The 16,301-nt window shown below is 43.9% G+C and overlaps 5 protein-coding genes across 5 annotated transcripts; 2 read left to right on the top strand and 3 right to left on the bottom strand.

The window, feature by feature from the left end:
* Positions 1-3,731: 3,731 nt before the first annotated feature.
* LOC126556150 (GTPase Era, mitochondrial) lies at positions 3,732-4,968 on the bottom strand. The gene is made up of 2 exons (XM_050211371.1): positions 4,720-4,968; positions 3,732-4,649 (listed from the first exon to the last, which is right to left on the bottom strand). The coding sequence occupies exons 1-2, from the start codon at positions 4,966-4,968 to the stop codon at positions 3,732-3,734; spliced, it is 1,167 nt and encodes a 388-aa protein (XP_050067328.1).
* Positions 4,969-5,894: 926 nt separating this feature from the next.
* LOC126556273 (X-box-binding protein 1) lies at positions 5,895-6,976 on the top strand. Its single transcript, XM_050211509.1, has 2 exons — positions 5,895-6,148; positions 6,225-6,976. The coding sequence occupies exons 1-2, from the start codon at positions 5,895-5,897 to the stop codon at positions 6,883-6,885; spliced, it is 915 nt and encodes a 304-aa protein (XP_050067466.1). The 3' UTR covers positions 6,886-6,976.
* Positions 6,977-9,497: 2,521 nt separating this feature from the next.
* LOC126567428 (salivary glue protein Sgs-3-like) lies at positions 9,498-10,028 on the top strand. The gene has a single exon (XM_050223651.1). It carries the CDS (start codon positions 9,498-9,500, stop codon positions 10,026-10,028), a length of 531 nt encoding a protein of 176 aa, XP_050079608.1.
* Positions 10,029-10,432: 404 nt separating this feature from the next.
* LOC126556173 (GTP-binding protein 128up) lies at positions 10,433-12,355 on the bottom strand. Its single transcript, XM_050211395.1, has 4 exons — positions 12,180-12,355; positions 11,219-12,054; positions 10,627-10,749; positions 10,433-10,544 (listed from the first exon to the last, which is right to left on the bottom strand). Exons 1-4 carry the CDS (start codon positions 12,219-12,221, stop codon positions 10,442-10,444), a joined length of 1,104 nt encoding a protein of 367 aa, XP_050067352.1. The 5' UTR covers positions 12,222-12,355; the 3' UTR covers positions 10,433-10,441.
* Positions 12,356-12,825: 470 nt separating this feature from the next.
* Positions 12,826-15,853, bottom strand: LOC126555962 (WD repeat-containing protein 48 homolog). The gene is made up of 7 exons (XM_050211106.1): positions 15,577-15,853; positions 15,289-15,501; positions 15,028-15,218; positions 14,007-14,702; positions 13,455-13,922; positions 13,174-13,374; positions 12,826-13,096 (listed from the first exon to the last, which is right to left on the bottom strand). The coding sequence occupies exons 1-7, from the start codon at positions 15,842-15,844 to the stop codon at positions 13,001-13,003; spliced, it is 2,133 nt and encodes a 710-aa protein (XP_050067063.1). The 5' UTR covers positions 15,845-15,853; the 3' UTR covers positions 12,826-13,000.
* Positions 15,854-16,301: the final 448 nt, after the last annotated feature.

The following is a 16,301-nucleotide window of genomic DNA, read 5'->3' as shown; positions in this document are numbered from 1 at the left end:
CCTCCTGGAAATCCTGCCCATCACCGGCACTATGAACTACACGATCTACTGCTGCAATCGCTCATTTGTGCACCGGTCTGTGTTCATACTCTACTGGGGTTGTAGAACCAGCCAAGACAAGAAACCGAAAACAGATCGACAATTAAGGATATGGGAATGGCTCCAAAATCGGACCACCACGAAAATCGATCGTTTTTGGTCTTTTGGAACACTTGTAGAAGTTTGTTTGAAGTTGCCCAAACGGTGTTTACCAATCGTTTGGCGGAGACACGTTTTGTAGGGGAGTCTTTCGCTTCCAGAAAGGAACTAAAATTGGTGCTCACTTGGCTGTCTTTCCACTAGCTGTGGTTATTTTGTGCGTTCATAAATATCAGTAAATGTTCTTAAAATCAATTCAATATAGTAACCACGTGTGAGACGAAAGATAATTTTAAAAACATAAAAATAGTTTGATACTTAAATGATTTTACTACACTGAACGTAACTGATTGTTCTATGAAATTTTCTGTTTTTAGTTCTTTCTTAAGATATTCAAACCATGTTCGGTAATATGTTTTTTACATAATTTTTTCCATTAACATTAAGCTACAAGCACCGACGGCAATTTGAAGGACTTATTCGTCGATGTAAATTTGATACCAATTTTTAATATCTTTTGTTTAGCAGTGTAACACGGAGAGTATGTAAAATTAAAATTGAAAAACAGTAACAGAATATATCTTTTTTATATGAATGTAGAAAATTATTCGTCAAAACAAAATCAAAATAAGTTAGTAAATATCATACGAAAATTAAAAAATAATATAATGAGCTGAATCATTTAACTAAACATTTGTATAATCATTCAAAAGTTAACGAAAAAAAATGTATAGCAAAAATACATTAGCTTGATCATCGTAGGAAGCTTAAAGAGAGTTATTTTAAGGAATGTTAAAGTGACTTTATTAAATAAAGAATTAAATAAAATTTTAAATTATAAAAATGATACATTTCCAGAAAGAGCAACATAATTTAAACTTAAAAATAGAGTTCCTCAAGTGTTTTATGTTCCTTTTATTCCTTCCCTCACAAATCACAAACATTTTCACCAACATTACACTACAAGTTCAACACACAGCACAAGATCACTCTAGCAACCTGCTTAGTTGAAGCACAGGACAGAACTAAGTGGAAGAATGTTTTCTTCAGCAAGGTTCTGGCCCTTCAGTAAGGCCCACTACAAAGGACAAAGCGTCGTACCTCGGTGCAACTGTTGCTGGTTGCGTGATTTGCTGCTTACTGCTCGAAACGCAGCGAAACGACTGAGGCATCGCTGGACCCGAACGGACTCTTAAAAGCAGAACCACCCCATTGAGCCACTCACCCACTACTGCCACTGCCGTACCCGAACTCTGTGCCGCAATCAACAAGCATGAGACGGACGAGCAACATCATCAGCAGCAGCAGCAGCTTCAATATCATCATCGGCGTCGTCGTTTAACGTTCGGAGACTTCACACGCCCGATGCGTACGTTCGGGAAAGGCGCGAACGCACACGTTGCCTGTTGCGCTTGTACCAAAAGCCACATGGTCAATCGGATTGATGAGCGGGTTGAATTTGATTGTTTGACGGGAGCCGTTTTTTTTTTTGTTATTTAAAGTTTCGATTATGTCCAACCATGACATGGGAATCAAGGTAAAACTTTTCGTCTGCCAAATGGAACGGACGCATGCCGTAAGTAAGAAAATGCACAAAAAGGGTCACCAGAACATGCCGACATTTTGCTGCTAAGGACGGCCCGGACGACCGTTTTTGTTTCAACTTCAATGCGCTTTAACGTCCGGCCGATTTCCCCCTTGGTTAAGCTTTTGCTGGATTCTATATTGGATTTATTCGAGCCCGAGGAAGGAAAAGGATATGGATCACAACAGTTTAAAGCAAATGTTGCCTTAACATCCAGGAAACACGGTGGACACACCTCCAAAACCGGCCAACCGACAGCCGATTCTTTCCAGTTCTCACGGCACTAAAGCTTTACTTTGGTGTTGTACGCTTGGGGCTCTCTCTTACTGTCGTTCCATGTGTGTAAGTAATTTCGGACACTATTGAACCGCATTGGCGCCGGGCCGGATTTAACATCCTTTGCCGGGTGTAGCACAAAGTGGTTCATTTTTCCACTTTAAAGGTTTTTGGGTTCGAAATGATGCATGGGGATGAGCAGGTTCCATTGGCTCTCGAAGCAAAAACCCTCGAATCTCGTTGGGTAAATGCATACGCCACTATAGTGGTGTCCCGCCAGCTGTAGCACGACGCGTTTGGAGTATTTTCCTGTTTGCGTAATTTTTACGCATGAGTGTTTGCGAGTTCTCTTTTTTTTTTTGTTTTTTGCTTTTGTAACCGAGGTACAAAGTGAAGAGGGAAAAAACTTCAAACCCACATCGCTCTGTCGCCCGATATTGCGTAAACAGTTTATCCTGCGATTTGGTACGTGCACAAGTACGGGATCAACAGGACTTATTCTCTTTAATACGTTAAATGGGACGCTCGAGACTTTTGTGATGTATTTCTAATAGTGTTGGCAGATTCGGGACACGAAAGATTCGAAGATTCAATTCCTAGGAAGATTCGAATTGAAAGATTCGATCCGATTGGGATTCGACTGGGATCCAATCTGATGGGATTGAAACGATTGAAAGCGATTAGATCCGTTCCGATCCGACTAGGATTCCTTCCCATTGGGATTCGATTGTGATTATTCTTCTTCTTCTTCTTGGCCTGCTCAGGATTGAGCACGTTGTGTCGACAAGGCCAGGTCGCCAATCAGTTTCAGGGTCGCCAATCAGGGTCGCTGACGAGCACCTTCTTGGTGGGGCATGAGTCCAGCATCCTCATCACGAGCCCCAGCCAACGTAACCTACCGGCTGTGATTCTTAAGGCATTCGATAAAGACAACTGGGTTAGAATAGTCATGTTTTTTTATTAGATTTTTGTTATCTTTCAACTGCGATATTTAATCACGAATGCTGAACCGTTGGAAGCTTTTTTTTTATACGCCGTTGACCAGGAAGTATTTATTATCAAATTTCACTTCCAGAATAGATCTATTAGTAATTATCTAATTAAATTGCTGTTTTTGCCTATTCTAGGAATCTAAAATTAAATATTGTATGAGTATGTAGTAAGATTGAAAACAGTTTTCTCTCCTCAACGTCAGGCCGATGACGAAACATGATTTCGGATTCTGATATTCGTATTCTTGTGAAGATTGTGATTCGAAGATTCGATTTCCCATTTGGATTTGCTTTTCCCAATAATAGTTTCTAAGCGTGACACGAGTAGATTCAATAGATTTATAAGTTTATCAAATTTGAACAAAAACAACGTTATACTATTTCTCATTTAATCGACTAATTAAAACACTTTAGATTTATTTATTTTTTAGATTTAGTTAGATTTATTTAATCTTTGTTCATCGTTCCTGGACTGGAGCGACTTTCGATGACAACATTTTTTACTTCAATAATAATTACTAATGCCAGAATTTTCAGTGGATCTTTCATATGGAAAACATACCGAAACAATGTCATATTCTTTTTTCCGTTCAATGATGGTCTCATTTAGAAGGATTTTAAACTTTCATTTTATCGTATCCGTCCATCCTCACCGACAAAACTTTTTCACCCCATTTCGAAAAACTTTTTGCCCAGTCAAACCAAACCGCAAAACGAAGCAAAACCACATTATAAACGGTTTATGACTTCGCTTCTTTGCTGCGCACCCTCGTCGTTATTGTGAGTAGCACGGGCATCCCAAATGTTTCGATCAAATCCGACGTTACCTGCTCATTGATTTGGCGCAGCTTTCCGTTAGACTCGCCACACACCAACCGTGCTATCCGATCGTTCGGACAGGTTACGATGGCGCTGGTTAGTACCTTCCCTCCTACCACCTCATAGTACTCCAGCTCTGTCTGCAACAGGTACGGTATCTCTTGGGGCATGAAATCGAGCAACCGTGCGCGAACGCTCTGCACGATCAGCTGTTCGGGTGTTTGATCCGTATGTTCTTCTGGTAAATGTTCCCACGGTTGCTGCTTCGAGTTGGCGTGTATAAATGACATCACCTCACGCAACCCATCGCCCGTCATAGCGGAAACCATAAATATTTCAGTAAAATTTGGCCACCCTTCCGCGGGTGTGGCTGTTGCCTCCTTAGTCTTGACCACAGCGTGCGATGCTTTTTCCTTGGGTGCCTCCTTACTCTTCCTTCGCCTCACCAGTGGACCATAATTTCGAATGCTTTCGAGTCGATTGCATGTCAGGTTTCGTATGATGTCTAGCAGGATGCGCTTTGATTTTAACGTATCGATTTTGTTCAGTATTAAGAAGCTCGGTATGTGAGCGTACTCTTCTAGCACGCGTAACAGCACCGGATTGAGTGCATGGCGTGTCCACGAATTCGAAACATCATGCACGACACCGATCAGGCTCGAGTGCTGGATGGCATGCCGGCAAGCGGACACAAAGTGTGTGTCGAGCTGATGTTTCTTTATCTCTCGGCTACCTACCAGCCCCGGCGTGTCGAAAAGAATCGCCTGTGAGTTTGATTTGCTATGGATAGCTTTCGATGCCTTGCGTGTCGTATGAACTTTGGCCGAAACTGGACAAACCTGTTAATGAAGAAAGTTCCACATTAAACACGTGGTAGCCTATACGAAATGAGCACACTTGATCACTTACTCGGTGATCTATGAGACGATTGATGAGGGTACTTTTGCCGGCATTTGGCATTCCTATGACGGCCACTTTCACTACTCGTTCCGTAACACTGCTGCTGGCCGTATTCGTTTGTTCCGTTCCATTATCGTTGCTCACGTTTTCCGACAACCGAGCACTAAAACACCGTTGGCAATGTTGCAGACCAAGGAAAGGGGTCGATGTAATGCGGAACCTTCGCAAAAGGATTAAACCCATCCCTATATCTTGCATTATAAGGTAAAGAAGGTAAATTGCAATCTAATCGTTAGCCGATTCAACTGGGACTGTGTTTTGTTTTGGTTTTTCTCGCGTTCGATTATGTCACATGCAGCAGCTATCAAATTGGACAAGAAGGGTTGCCAGATGTGCTATCTGTTAAGTTTTTCTGGAAGAAGTGTTGCCAGCATTAGTGTAATTTGAACTTGATTTTAAAATTTAATTGATATGAGCAATTTTAATCAACTTTTAATGCACTAAAATGTGCTGTGTGATAATAAAACCATTTTTGTTGCTGATAAATACATTCCCGTCTTTATGCTCCTCAAAAATTAGATTTTAAAAATTGCAAAAATCTAACGACATTTTCTTTCTGCAAATCTGGCAACCATTTCCCATCCACCAATCAGAAGCGACCACACACGCGTCCCACATTATGCGCAGTAGACGGGGAGGATTTTCCCTTGGAAGGTATTGATAGTTCCTCATTCACAGTAGCGCAACAATTGCATGGTTGTTTCGTCAGAAAATTCCTACTCCTTTGCGCCCTTCGAGGGTTGTTCGAGCGAGTGAAAGGTTTTAAAAGAAAAGCAACAGCATGGTGTGCGGTTTCTTGCACATTCATTCAGTCACGCCAACGAACAGGAAGTGAAAAATACGCACTCGGGTCATTCAAGTAGTTTTTTGCGTTTGCGATTGTACAAACAAAGCAAAGTGAAACGATTGTGTTGGAAGCATAGGATAAAAGTAGAAATCATTCAAGTGGAAGCTGAGTATTTACCATCGTTTACAGGATGGTATTGTAATAAGGGTTGCATCTGCACGGTTTAAAGTGTCCCACTTTCCGTGATTTTCATTCGTTCCCATTCGCATCATACGCCAGCGTGGCACACACACCCACCCCCCTAGAGAATCTTCTAGAACGTCATCACCCAACCATCATGAGTATCCCGATCTGTATCACGATACCGACCACGAAGTACATTCCAATTAACGTGGCACCGGCGGTCGTAGCTAAACCGTCGCCCAACGCCACCACAACGGCGGTGAAGCCGTTGGCTAAGAGGCCAGCAGCAATGGTTGTACCTTCGTTGGTGGTTTCGGATGACGAATCTTCCTCGATGGATGAGTTTATCGTACGCGGCAAAAAACGCCGCCTGGACCATTTGACATGGGAGGAAAAGATTCAGCGAAAGTAAGTGTAACGTTCATCGAGTTTCAATTCCAAATCAGAAATTGATTAATGCTATTTTTTCTCTCCCGTACTACAGGAAGTTGAAAAACCGAGTCGCCGCTCAAACATCACGCGACCGCAAGAAGGCCAAAATGGAAGAAATGGAAAAGACGATCCAGGAGCAGTCGGAACAGATTGTGCAACTTCAGAACCGGTGCAGCGCACTGGACACCGAGAAGTGTGCCATCTACGACAAGTATTTGGACCTTGAGCGACGGTTCGATGACCTGCAGCAGCGGCTGCTGGTACAGGAACACAAAGTAAAGGAGGAGCCGAAGGAAGACGACGTTGTCGTTGGTGGCAGTGTGGGTTGCGTAACTGCCGGGCGCCAAACGGGATCAGCAGCATCCCCACGATGCCCTCAGCAGCAGGGACTGTACAAGAGCGGTCCGGCGGAAACGCAAACGACACTGCCCCCGACAGCGAACGATCCGCGGCTAGCAGCCCTGTGGAAGATCATTGCGATCTGCCTGCTCTACAAGACATGTTCGAAAATTTCGACGTCTCCCAGCTCGAAGAACTTGCCGAAACACTACTCGCAGGTGTCGGCGCAGACCTGGAAGACATTGATCGCCCAGGCTGCCCGGCTGATGCCGAAGGCGAGTGCCCCGGCCAGCGCCTGTCTGGATCAGTGGTGGGGCCCACAGCAGAACTCGTGGAATCCGGTCGACCGGAGACCCTTGTGGGAACTCGTCTAATTCTTACCACGCACAACTACAGCAAGTCGCCATTTTACGAGCTAGCTGAGCAAACGACCGAACCGAAAAAGGAACAGGAACGACACGACGCGTGTCCCGCCATTCCTTCGGACCCCATGCAGAACCAACAACAACCTGCCGCGATACTACCGAATAGTGATACAATCTACGGCACTTACGACAACGAAACGAACTGCATAACGATCGTACTGGCGGACGATGAGGAGGAAGTCAGCGAAACTACAGTCACATGCATGGAAACCAGTGAGGATGCCGAGGGACCAAGCGAAGAGACAATACTGCTCGAACAGATGGAACACCCGGCTCCATCTACTTCATCGGAACTGTTCTCGCCGCCACTCGCTCCCATCACGATAAGGCCACCGTCCCCACTGCAGGATCTCCTGTCGCCGATTGCGCACCAACCGCTCAAGAGCCCCGGAGGATTGTCTAGCGTTTCCGATGCCGGATACGAATCGCTCGGATCGCCTGCCCCGTCCACGATTGCGAACGATCTAATGCCAACCGATCCCAGCATGATGTCTCTCGATTATGCGCTGAGCGATGATTTCACCGAGTTTTGGAATTTGGACCCTCTATTCCCTATCCTGGAGTAGATAACTTTTGCTCGTAGAAACGTTCTACGCACACAAAACATGACCACCATCATATAGTTTGTTGGCGCAAAGCCACGTTTCGTTGTACAAAGTATTGAGTTTAGTTAGGCTGTACGATCGTTAAGTTTTAGTAGTTACGTTGTACGTTTTGTTATTTGCTTGCTTCGATGCTTATTTATACAACCAAACCTTAACATCCGTGTACATATAAGCATAGCGTCTACAGTGAGTCGTAGATTTTGTATCATTATTTTAATTAGGATCTCTATAGCAGTAACATTTTCTACACATGGGGGTTTCTCTTCAGTCGATGGCTAATATTTGCAAATTTGTAACTAGTAGCACTTAGTTCATAATTTGTGCATTTTGCTTATAGTTATCTCACAAAAATGAGCGACTTCTGAGATGTTGGCTAACCATTTAAGCACGTCACACATATGAATGTGTAAAAAAAGGCAAAGGAAAATGAAATAAAAACAAATTTCCTTCACACAACCACAACCGTTTGTAGTGCGCAAAATTGATGGTTAAAATGACGAAAGAAAAGCAGTTGAATTTTGTAACATTATCGATCAGATATCGCCCTTGCATGTAAGCTGGTATTCTAGACCCTTCTTAAAAGGTACAGTGTGTCAAAAAATAGTCCGTTCAGCAAGGACAGGGTTGCAAAATAAATGAAGAAACATATTCAATCAACCAAAACAAATGTTATATTTGTTCCAAAAAGTAGTACATTGTATCAGTCGAAACATCAGTTTTGGAATTTTAGCCGGGATTTTGATGTGTGAAACGGCCATTTTTCTGGGGAAAACACACACAAAAAATAACTTTGCAAGGCAGGTAATCACACCGTTCGTATTTGTTTTTGATTAAAACATTTAGCATGTTCTATAAGTGTCACTTTTGCCACGTATGGCCAAACCCACCTAAAAAATATTATTTTCACAACAAAAATATTAAAAAAACGGATGGACAATTTTTTGGCACAGATTTGATGACTTTGAAAAGTAAATTGCTTTTGTTTAAATATTGGATAAGCTGTATATAAACTTTAAACTCAAATCATATTTATCTTTTATATCAACTTACAAAAAGGACCAATTTTTACACGGAATGCATGAAATTTCGAAACAATGTTAAATAGCTCCGAACTGTTTTCAAAGAATTCTATTTATTGGCCTACACAGTAGGGATAATTTTTTGCCATACTGTAGCCAGATGTGGCTCGTGGAAAATCAAACATATGACGAAAAACTAAAAGGATCGAGAACCGGGCATAAAATATTCGTCATTTGCTCCTTTGTATTGATCATTCTTCCATTTGCGCTTGCTGGAAAGAGAAGCATGCATAGAAGGAACAAATGAATTCCAAGCAAATTAAATTATTTGTTTTATTTCCATTAACTTAAAGAAACGCAAATGGAAGACGATCAGAAAATTAAAATCTTTCTTTTAATTGCATCGATCCCAACAAAATAAAACGATTGCAGAAACACATACAACCGATGCAGTAACGATGTTGCCGGAAATGTACACGACAGTCAGTACATCGGTACCAGCATGGTCCATCCACCATCGTAAGACAAATGTTAATCTTCCATCACTCATATCTCGCAATCGCAATTCTCTTGCCTATTTCCCATCGCGCCCAATGGAGTTCCTTTGGGTTGGGATGATGATAAAAATTTATGCCTTCTGATGGTGGGGCTCTTAGGGTAAACATGTTTCACGTGCATCGTGGTCTGTATCTTCTTCGCGGCGGCCTTGAACCTCTCACTCGCCAATTTTCCTGCTGGCCTCGAGCAGCAGTGTGAAAACAGGAATCCTCTCCTTCCACAGCGTTCCACCAACAGCAGAACCTGTTTCCCAGTGTCCAGTGGGAAAAAATGGTCGATCGTGCGATGCCGATGTGTACTCGCAAGTCCAGGCAAAACTCATATTTAATGGTACGCAAGATGGCACACACGAGCCATTCGTGTGCTCGCCGAAATCGAAATGCAGCGGTCGCTTCGGTTACTTGCCCTGCTGGTGGTGGGCTTTGTGGCAACGTACCACTGTGACGATGTGGTTCCAGTGACCAGTACGGAGGAGGCTGCTATCGAAACCGTCACAGCGGAACCGGTGACCGGTGATAATAAGTGTATCGAACTGTCCAGTGATGGTCTAGAGGAAATCCGTTGTGAAAAGTGCTGTGCGGAGGAACAATTTACAACCGTGTCGATGGAATCCGAAGAAAGTACCACCCAAGAGGGTGAATTTATAGTGAGCAGTGCCGTCACAACTACTCTTGATAGTACCACCACAACCACCACTACCAAACCATCCGTAAGGACTCACAGTCGAATGGTTCGCTTCGGAGCCAAACGAAGGATGTCGCGACCAACCACGGTCGAACCAACGCAACGCAAACCAACGGCTAATTCGCGAACGTTGCTTAACCGGCGTGGCCTGTTCAATCCCGAACTACGCAATCGTTATCTAGGACGATTCCGTAGTACTACCACCACTACTGAGCCAACCAATTAGTTACGTACAGTGACCGCCAATAAAATAAGACCAATTGCAACTCAGGTTAAAATACGATTGTGAAGCCAAGTTTCAACGAATTTAGTTAGATTTTTTGGGTCAAAAAATGTTCAAACTTATTACAGCTTTTTGAAAAGTGGACAAGCAAATGGTCTTATCTTATTGGCGATCACTGTATACGCAAGCTACTTATCCGAGTTTAGACCGAAATATACAGGAATACCTGAAAATTACCTTGTTTGTGCGGGTTTTTTTTTCGGTTCACATATCTAACGGTTCAGAAAACAGCGAGTTGTTTTGAGAATTAAAGCGGTCAGTTTTTTTCATAATTATTTGCGCACTTTTTTAACCCGATCGACGGACGCAACAAAATTGGACAGTTTTCTCTGTTTCCACATCGAACGATCATCATTTTAAACTTTCTTCACAATTTGCACCACATCCTCATCGTTCAACACGTGATCGATACCGACCTTTTGCGGTTGATGCTTTACAGACGATCCCCACACGAGAGCACTGTTTTCAAGAAAGAAGAAATGGAAAATTAAGAACCACCAACATTAGACTGTGGGGAAAACGGATTTTCTTTGGCACTTACTATTTAAATTCCTTTGCGATGGTTCGATGCAACTTGTTACAGAAACTTTCCACCGACGTATGCTCGTGATGCAGCACGATCGGTGAGCTGTAATCGGGCAGCTGTCCTTTCGGTTTGGTATAGCTACAAGTAGAACAAATATTACTTTAAGCACCTCATCCTGGGTAAATCCTCACTTTTTCCTGAAATCAAATGAATCCGATTCCGAGGCATTCCGAAGTTCACTCCGGAGCAACCTTTAGAGAATGGGTACACAGGCGGCACAGGAATTACTCCGGAGTTAAGTTTTAAATCCGAAGATAAATCCCCAGTATACTTCGGAGTAATCCGCAGCAATCCGGAGTAACCTTCAGGTGATTCCACAGAGCAATCCGGAGTTTATATCGGAGATTACTCCTGAGTCAACTCCAAATTACTCCGAAATAAACTACGGATTACTTCGGAGTAAGCTCCGGATTACTCCGGAATAAACACCGATTTACTCCGAGGAACTCCGGATTTTTTTCCGGAGTTGAACCAGAGTTTTTGCACGTCAGAGTCGGAGTGGATTCCGGAGTTCTCACCACTATTTTACACGCTAGGAAGCACTTACATTCGCACCAGCTTCAAATATTGCCACATCATTTCAAGCAAATCGTCAAAGTTCCAGTGATGGTGAGCAGAAATCGGTACACAGTGAGGAATTTTATAGATCACATCCAGCTCCTCGATCGAGATTTGATCGATTTTGTTCAGCAGATAGATGCAAGGGATGTAGATGCGGTTGCCTTCGATCACATCAATCAAATCGTCCGCCGTGGCATCGTACTTGAGCGTAATGTCCGCGTTGTGTATCTTGTATTCACCCAATATCGTTTTCACCGTGTCCAGGTCCAGCTCCGACTGGGCAACGGTTGCGTTCAAATTTACGCCTCCCTTGTCCTTCTTCCGGAACGAAATGTTCGGTGGCTGCTTGTTCAACCGCAATCCGAACCCTTCCAATTCGTGCTCGAGCAGTTTCTTGTGTGTCAGCGGTTTCAGTACGTCCAGCACCATAAAGATAAGGTTACAGGTACGGGCCACCGCAATCACCTGCCGACCACGACCCTTACCATCCTTCGCACCCTCGATAATACCGGGCAGATCGAGCAGCTGTATCTTGGCGCCCTTATACTTGATACAGCCCGGTACGGTCGTAAGCGTGGTGAACTCGTACGCCGCCACCTCCGAGTAAACACCGGCCAAATTGGATAGGAGCGTTGATTTACCGACCGAAGGAAACCCGACGAAACCGACCCGTGCGTCACCGGTTTTGGAAACTTCGAAACCCTGTTCCGACGCACCGCCACCTCCCTTGGGGGTGATGAGTTCTCGCCGTAGCTTGGCCAATCGTGCCTTCAGCAAACCCAAATGTCCAGCCGTTGCCTTGTTACGCTGGGTTCGAGCCATCTACCCATTTCAGTGGTTGATAGAGCACCGAGAAGAAAAAAAACACAACAAATCATCATAACCTCGTACGCGTGCACAGGAATGTTGGCACAGGTTTCGGGGTGAGTTATGCGACATAGCCTTACCTCCGACTCGATTTGAGCAATCTTTTCCAGTATCGTACTCATCTTGCAAGCCGCACTAGTGCTCTAGAGTTAGTTAAAATAAAGGAACCGACAGGTAAATCATAGAAAAAGTGGCACGAAGCACCAAAGTTCTTTTCTAACTTTCCGGCGAAATGTCGTGGTGTGTGCGATCGTGTAACGTTGACAATTTGCCGGCGTATATAGCTGCGGGTTGAAAACTCCCATGTGTACATGTGTCGTTTCGCTCCGCACGTGATGCAGGTTGAAAATCAAAACAATTTGACACGCCTGAAGTTAGGCAAAAATCTTAGGACTGTAATCTATGGGAGTCCAGGAACAACACTGTAGAGCGAATTTCTTGACTTTTCGCTGGTTGGACACCAGTTGCGTCGTAGGCTACCACACTACGGAAGCATACTCTACGACTGATAGGACTAGCGAGAAATAGAGAATTTTTACCCAAGTCGCATCACCTAGATCTTGCGCCAGATGCTTCAACAGTCCAATAAACTGGTTAACTATATGCTCCAATTAGTCATAGAATTCACGTGAACTTAGGTGAATTTAAGATAGATTGAAAGAGAACAAAAAATAAGTAAAAAAAGGTCATTTCTGGAGACAACTAAAGTAACAACAATCTTGAGCAGATTGTGTGGAAAAGCCATTTATTTTTCTGACTATTGCATACTGTAGCTTTACTATCTCTTTTTTTTACAATCTTCCATCACATGGCGCGAAAGATCTACAAAACAATACATGTTGTTGCTTATCGTGTCACATAACATCCATGATGTTGGTAAGCGGTACATGCGTGCCACCTTTTAGTTGAATTTCGTTCGATAGTGGAAAGTTAAATCTGACGATTGCTTCCAAATGAAATGCCTCACCGTACGAAGGTCCATATTGGGATCACAGAGCTAGCAGGAGAAAGAGATTTGAGACACTTTTAAGTAAACGATCACAGAAACTAACCATTAGTATCGATTTTACTTACCACCTCGTTACACAGCAACTCTATCCTTTCCTCGGCCGGTATCTGACTGCTTTCGGAATTACCATCACTTTGGCTGTTGTTTTGCGACGAGTTTGAATTACCAGTGCTTCCTGCCGTTGGCAAATCGGACCCCAACACCTTATCCAGCACATGCTCACACACCTTCCGACATTGAATGAACTCGTTCGCTATCAATCGTTCCTATGGAGGATAAGGATAAGCATAACAAAGGTCAGTAACAATGCTTCAATTGGCAAGTACATGCAAAAATTTCAACGCACCTTCTTGTTGCGATCCTGTTTCAACATTGACGGATGTGCCAGCAGATAGAAGGGAAGCTTAATGAACTTGGGCAGCGTTCTATCGATAACCACATTTGTTACCCACGACGGGACAGTATCATTAAGCAGTGCGCTTTCCGTTTCGCCGGCCGCATCTTTCACCAGCAACCGGCACACATTTCTTCCACCAACTTCGCTAAAGATAATTGGCGTATGTTTCGGCACGCTAAAATACTCATTGCCACGAATATCGCCATCGCATCCATTTTCCAACTCCACCGGACCACCCTGCAGGTGATGGTGCGGTGGTGCAGGCCTCCAATGCTCGAGTAATGCTTGCAGTAATAAGCTGCCATAGTTCACCTTGGGATCCGAACCTGGTTCCGCGTGTTCGGGAAGACCAGCCTCCGCCGACACCCAAGCCGCAAAACAATCGATCTCATCCTGTCCTAGTACTATCATTGGCATCTTTTAAAAGGGGAAAAAAACGAAAAAAGTTATTACACAAAAGAATTAAGTAAAGCTGGGCTAACTGCTAATTGGACTACTTACACCAGTTTTTAAATCCACCATGAACCAATTCGGCACATAAATTCGTTGACTACGTTTTTTGATTTCCTCCTCAAAGTCCACCTTCCCAAGGTCTTCGACCTTTTTTATCTTCAACACATCGTAGATTGCCACATTCTCATCCGTATCGCGTGTGAGCATAAATCGCTTGTCGTTCAGCACGTGGTATCGCTTAATGGCGGCTCCTCCTTTAATGCACGCCACCTCGTATCCTTTTCCCGCGTTAGCAGTGACACTTCCCGCCGGTACACCAGACGTCGCCGGTCTACTATTAGACGCTGGTGTTGCAGCAGCCGAAGCGGATGCAATATCTCCACTACCATTGTTAATGCTACTGCAACTGTTTGAATAGCTATAGTTGCACAGCTTATCCGTCTTGTGGAGCTTCCAGCAACGTATGTCCGAGTTCCAGGTAGTGGCCCACACACCGGTCTGATCGATGTTGTAGCACATGCTTAATACGGGCGCTTGTTCCTCGCAGATCAGCACACTGTTGGCCGGATTGCGCAATTCCGTCATGATAATTTTACGATCCCGACTGCCGGAGATGACGTGCGAAAAGCCGTCCGTCATCAGCAAACACCAGACACCTTCGGAATGCACGCTTATCGTTTGAATGCAACGTTGCTGCCCAATGCTCCACAGCTTTATCTTCCCATCCGAGCTGCCAGACACGACCTGCGTGTAGAGATGGGGGAAAAATAGTAAAATGGCGGAACTGGTTCCGGACGATTCCACAAAACATCCGGAACCAGTTCTGGCAGGTATGTGCCATCAATGCTTCCGAAACCGTCCGTTATCGTCGGAACTGTTGGAATCGTCCAGAACCGTTGAAACGGTGACAAATCGTCTGAATCGTTTCACTTTTTTTCCTATTCCAGACGATTCCCGACGATTTTAACGGTTCCGGATGGAACCGTCGAATCCATTTCCTTGGAACTTGAATTACATATGCCGAAACCGAATCGGAACCGTAGATGCATTCAAGAGAACCCATAACTACCTGCGTGCCATCTTCCGACACAATCAGTGCCTTCACGTTTTCTGTGTGCCCTTTTAGCTTCGCTATCTTGTTGCACGTCCGGGGGTCCCAAATTCGGAGCGTATTTTCCGTCGATCCGCTCACAATGATCGTGCCGGATGGGTTCATTGCTAAGCTGTAGATTGAATCTTTCGATCCCGATATACTGGACGCTGAAAGGGGGAACATTTTGGGTAAATATTGATTGCAGCTCTTTAACAAAATGATCCAGACTCTTCTTACTTGTTACTGTGTTGTTGGAGGCAGTTAATGCTGTTAGTGTGTTGACGTCCCACAGGAAAATGGCCTTATCCAATCCAGCACTGGCCACCTGCTCGCGATCCTTGGCGTATGCTAGCGCCTGTACGTAATCCCTGTGCGTACGCAGTGTCGACATGCAGAAACCTTTGTGTGCATTCCAAACCTTCACTGTGGTATCACAACTCGCACTTATCACTTTGAAAAATAGAAAACGAAATTAGGAATCCAAGTAAGCACAACTCACGACTTCTTCTCGGTTCCCATACGTACAGTTACGACCGCCGCAGCACAGGACGATATCATTCACCCAATCATTATGGTGCTCCATGCTTTGAATATACGGCTCGGAGGAGGTAGTTTGCGTCGAGTTCCACAAGCGAATGATAGCGTCCCTGCCAGCCGAATAGAGCCGTCCATTGATAGTGTCCAGTTGTAGCGCATTCACTCCATTCCGGTGTCGCTTTTCTTCCGCATCCCGTATAACAAATGCAACTTGCATTTTCTTTCGTCCACCTTGATTGTTTTTGTGTGTTAGCATTTTGGGGCTGTTGTTACTGATTCTCGAATCTCGAAAGAATCTCAAAAATGCAGCAAATTATAGCTTGATCGGCACACTATTATCTATACAGCTCTTGCACAATTGGCCAATCGTAAGCCTAAGCCGCCTAAATAAACAAAGATTAAATAGAGATTGTGGAAAATAATCACTTGCGTTGCACATTTTATTTGATCGTAACGTTTTGCCTGATGGTACTTACAGTGGATCGTTTCTATTAATCCATATCTTTCATTGTGTAATTTATTCTCATTTTCTTCCCTTAGCTATAGTAATGATTAGGATTAAGCTAGTTCTGTTCACATGTTCACGTACCGCAAACGATCGATAGCTAGCAATTGAACTTTCTTTATCAACTGGTGCATGGAATGTAAGCTTAACTACTTGATAAACGTACAATACTTTGTTGAACTAAGGTAAAAGGTGTACAATTTTCTAT

The sequence above is a fragment of the Anopheles maculipalpis genome, chromosome 2RL, assembly GCF_943734695.1.
Source record: "Anopheles maculipalpis chromosome 2RL, idAnoMacuDA_375_x, whole genome shotgun sequence".
Taxonomy (NCBI): Eukaryota; Metazoa; Arthropoda; class Insecta; order Diptera; family Culicidae; genus Anopheles; species Anopheles maculipalpis.
The sequence above is the reverse complement of the archived record's forward strand: the minus strand, read 5'-3'. Positions and strand labels throughout refer to the sequence as shown.

Bases quoted from the DNA above. Each gene is read 5' to 3' on its own strand.
- LOC126556150 (XM_050211371.1), bottom strand. From the start codon at position 4,968: ATGCAAGATATAGGGATGGGTTTAATCCTTTTGCGAAGGTTCCGCATT. The intron at 4,650-4,719 runs GTAAGTGATCAA...CTTCATTAACAG, and splicing joins ATCGTCTCATAGATCACCGA to GTTTGTCCAGTTTCGGCCAA.
- LOC126555962 (XM_050211106.1), bottom strand. From the start codon at position 15,844: ATGCTAACACACAAAAACAATCAAGGTGGACGAAAGAAAATGCAAGTT. The intron at 15,502-15,576 runs GTACGTATGGGA...TATTTTTCAAAG, and splicing joins GTGCTGCGGCGGTCGTAACT to TGATAAGTGCGAGTTGTGAT. The intron at 13,923-14,006 runs GTAAGTAGTCCA...CCCTTTTAAAAG, and splicing joins TGGTGGATTTAAAAACTGGT to ATGCCAATGATAGTACTAGG.
- LOC126567428 (XM_050223651.1), top strand. From the start codon at position 9,498: ATGCAGCGGTCGCTTCGGTTACTTGCCCTGCTGGTGGTGGGCTTTGTG.
- LOC126556273 (XM_050211509.1), top strand. From the start codon at position 5,895: ATGAGTATCCCGATCTGTATCACGATACCGACCACGAAGTACATTCCA. The intron at 6,149-6,224 runs GTAAGTGTAACG...CCCGTACTACAG, and splicing joins GAGGAAAAGATTCAGCGAAA to GAAGTTGAAAAACCGAGTCG.
- LOC126556173 (XM_050211395.1), bottom strand. From the start codon at position 12,221: ATGAGTACGATACTGGAAAAGATTGCTCAAATCGAGTCGGAG. The intron at 10,750-11,218 runs GTAAGTGCTTCC...TTCTACTTGTAG, and splicing joins TATTTGAAGCTGGTGCGAAT to CTATACCAAACCGAAAGGAC. The intron at 10,545-10,626 runs GTAAGTGCCAAA...TCTTGAAAACAG, and splicing joins ATCGCAAAGGAATTTAAATA to TGCTCTCGTGTGGGGATCGT.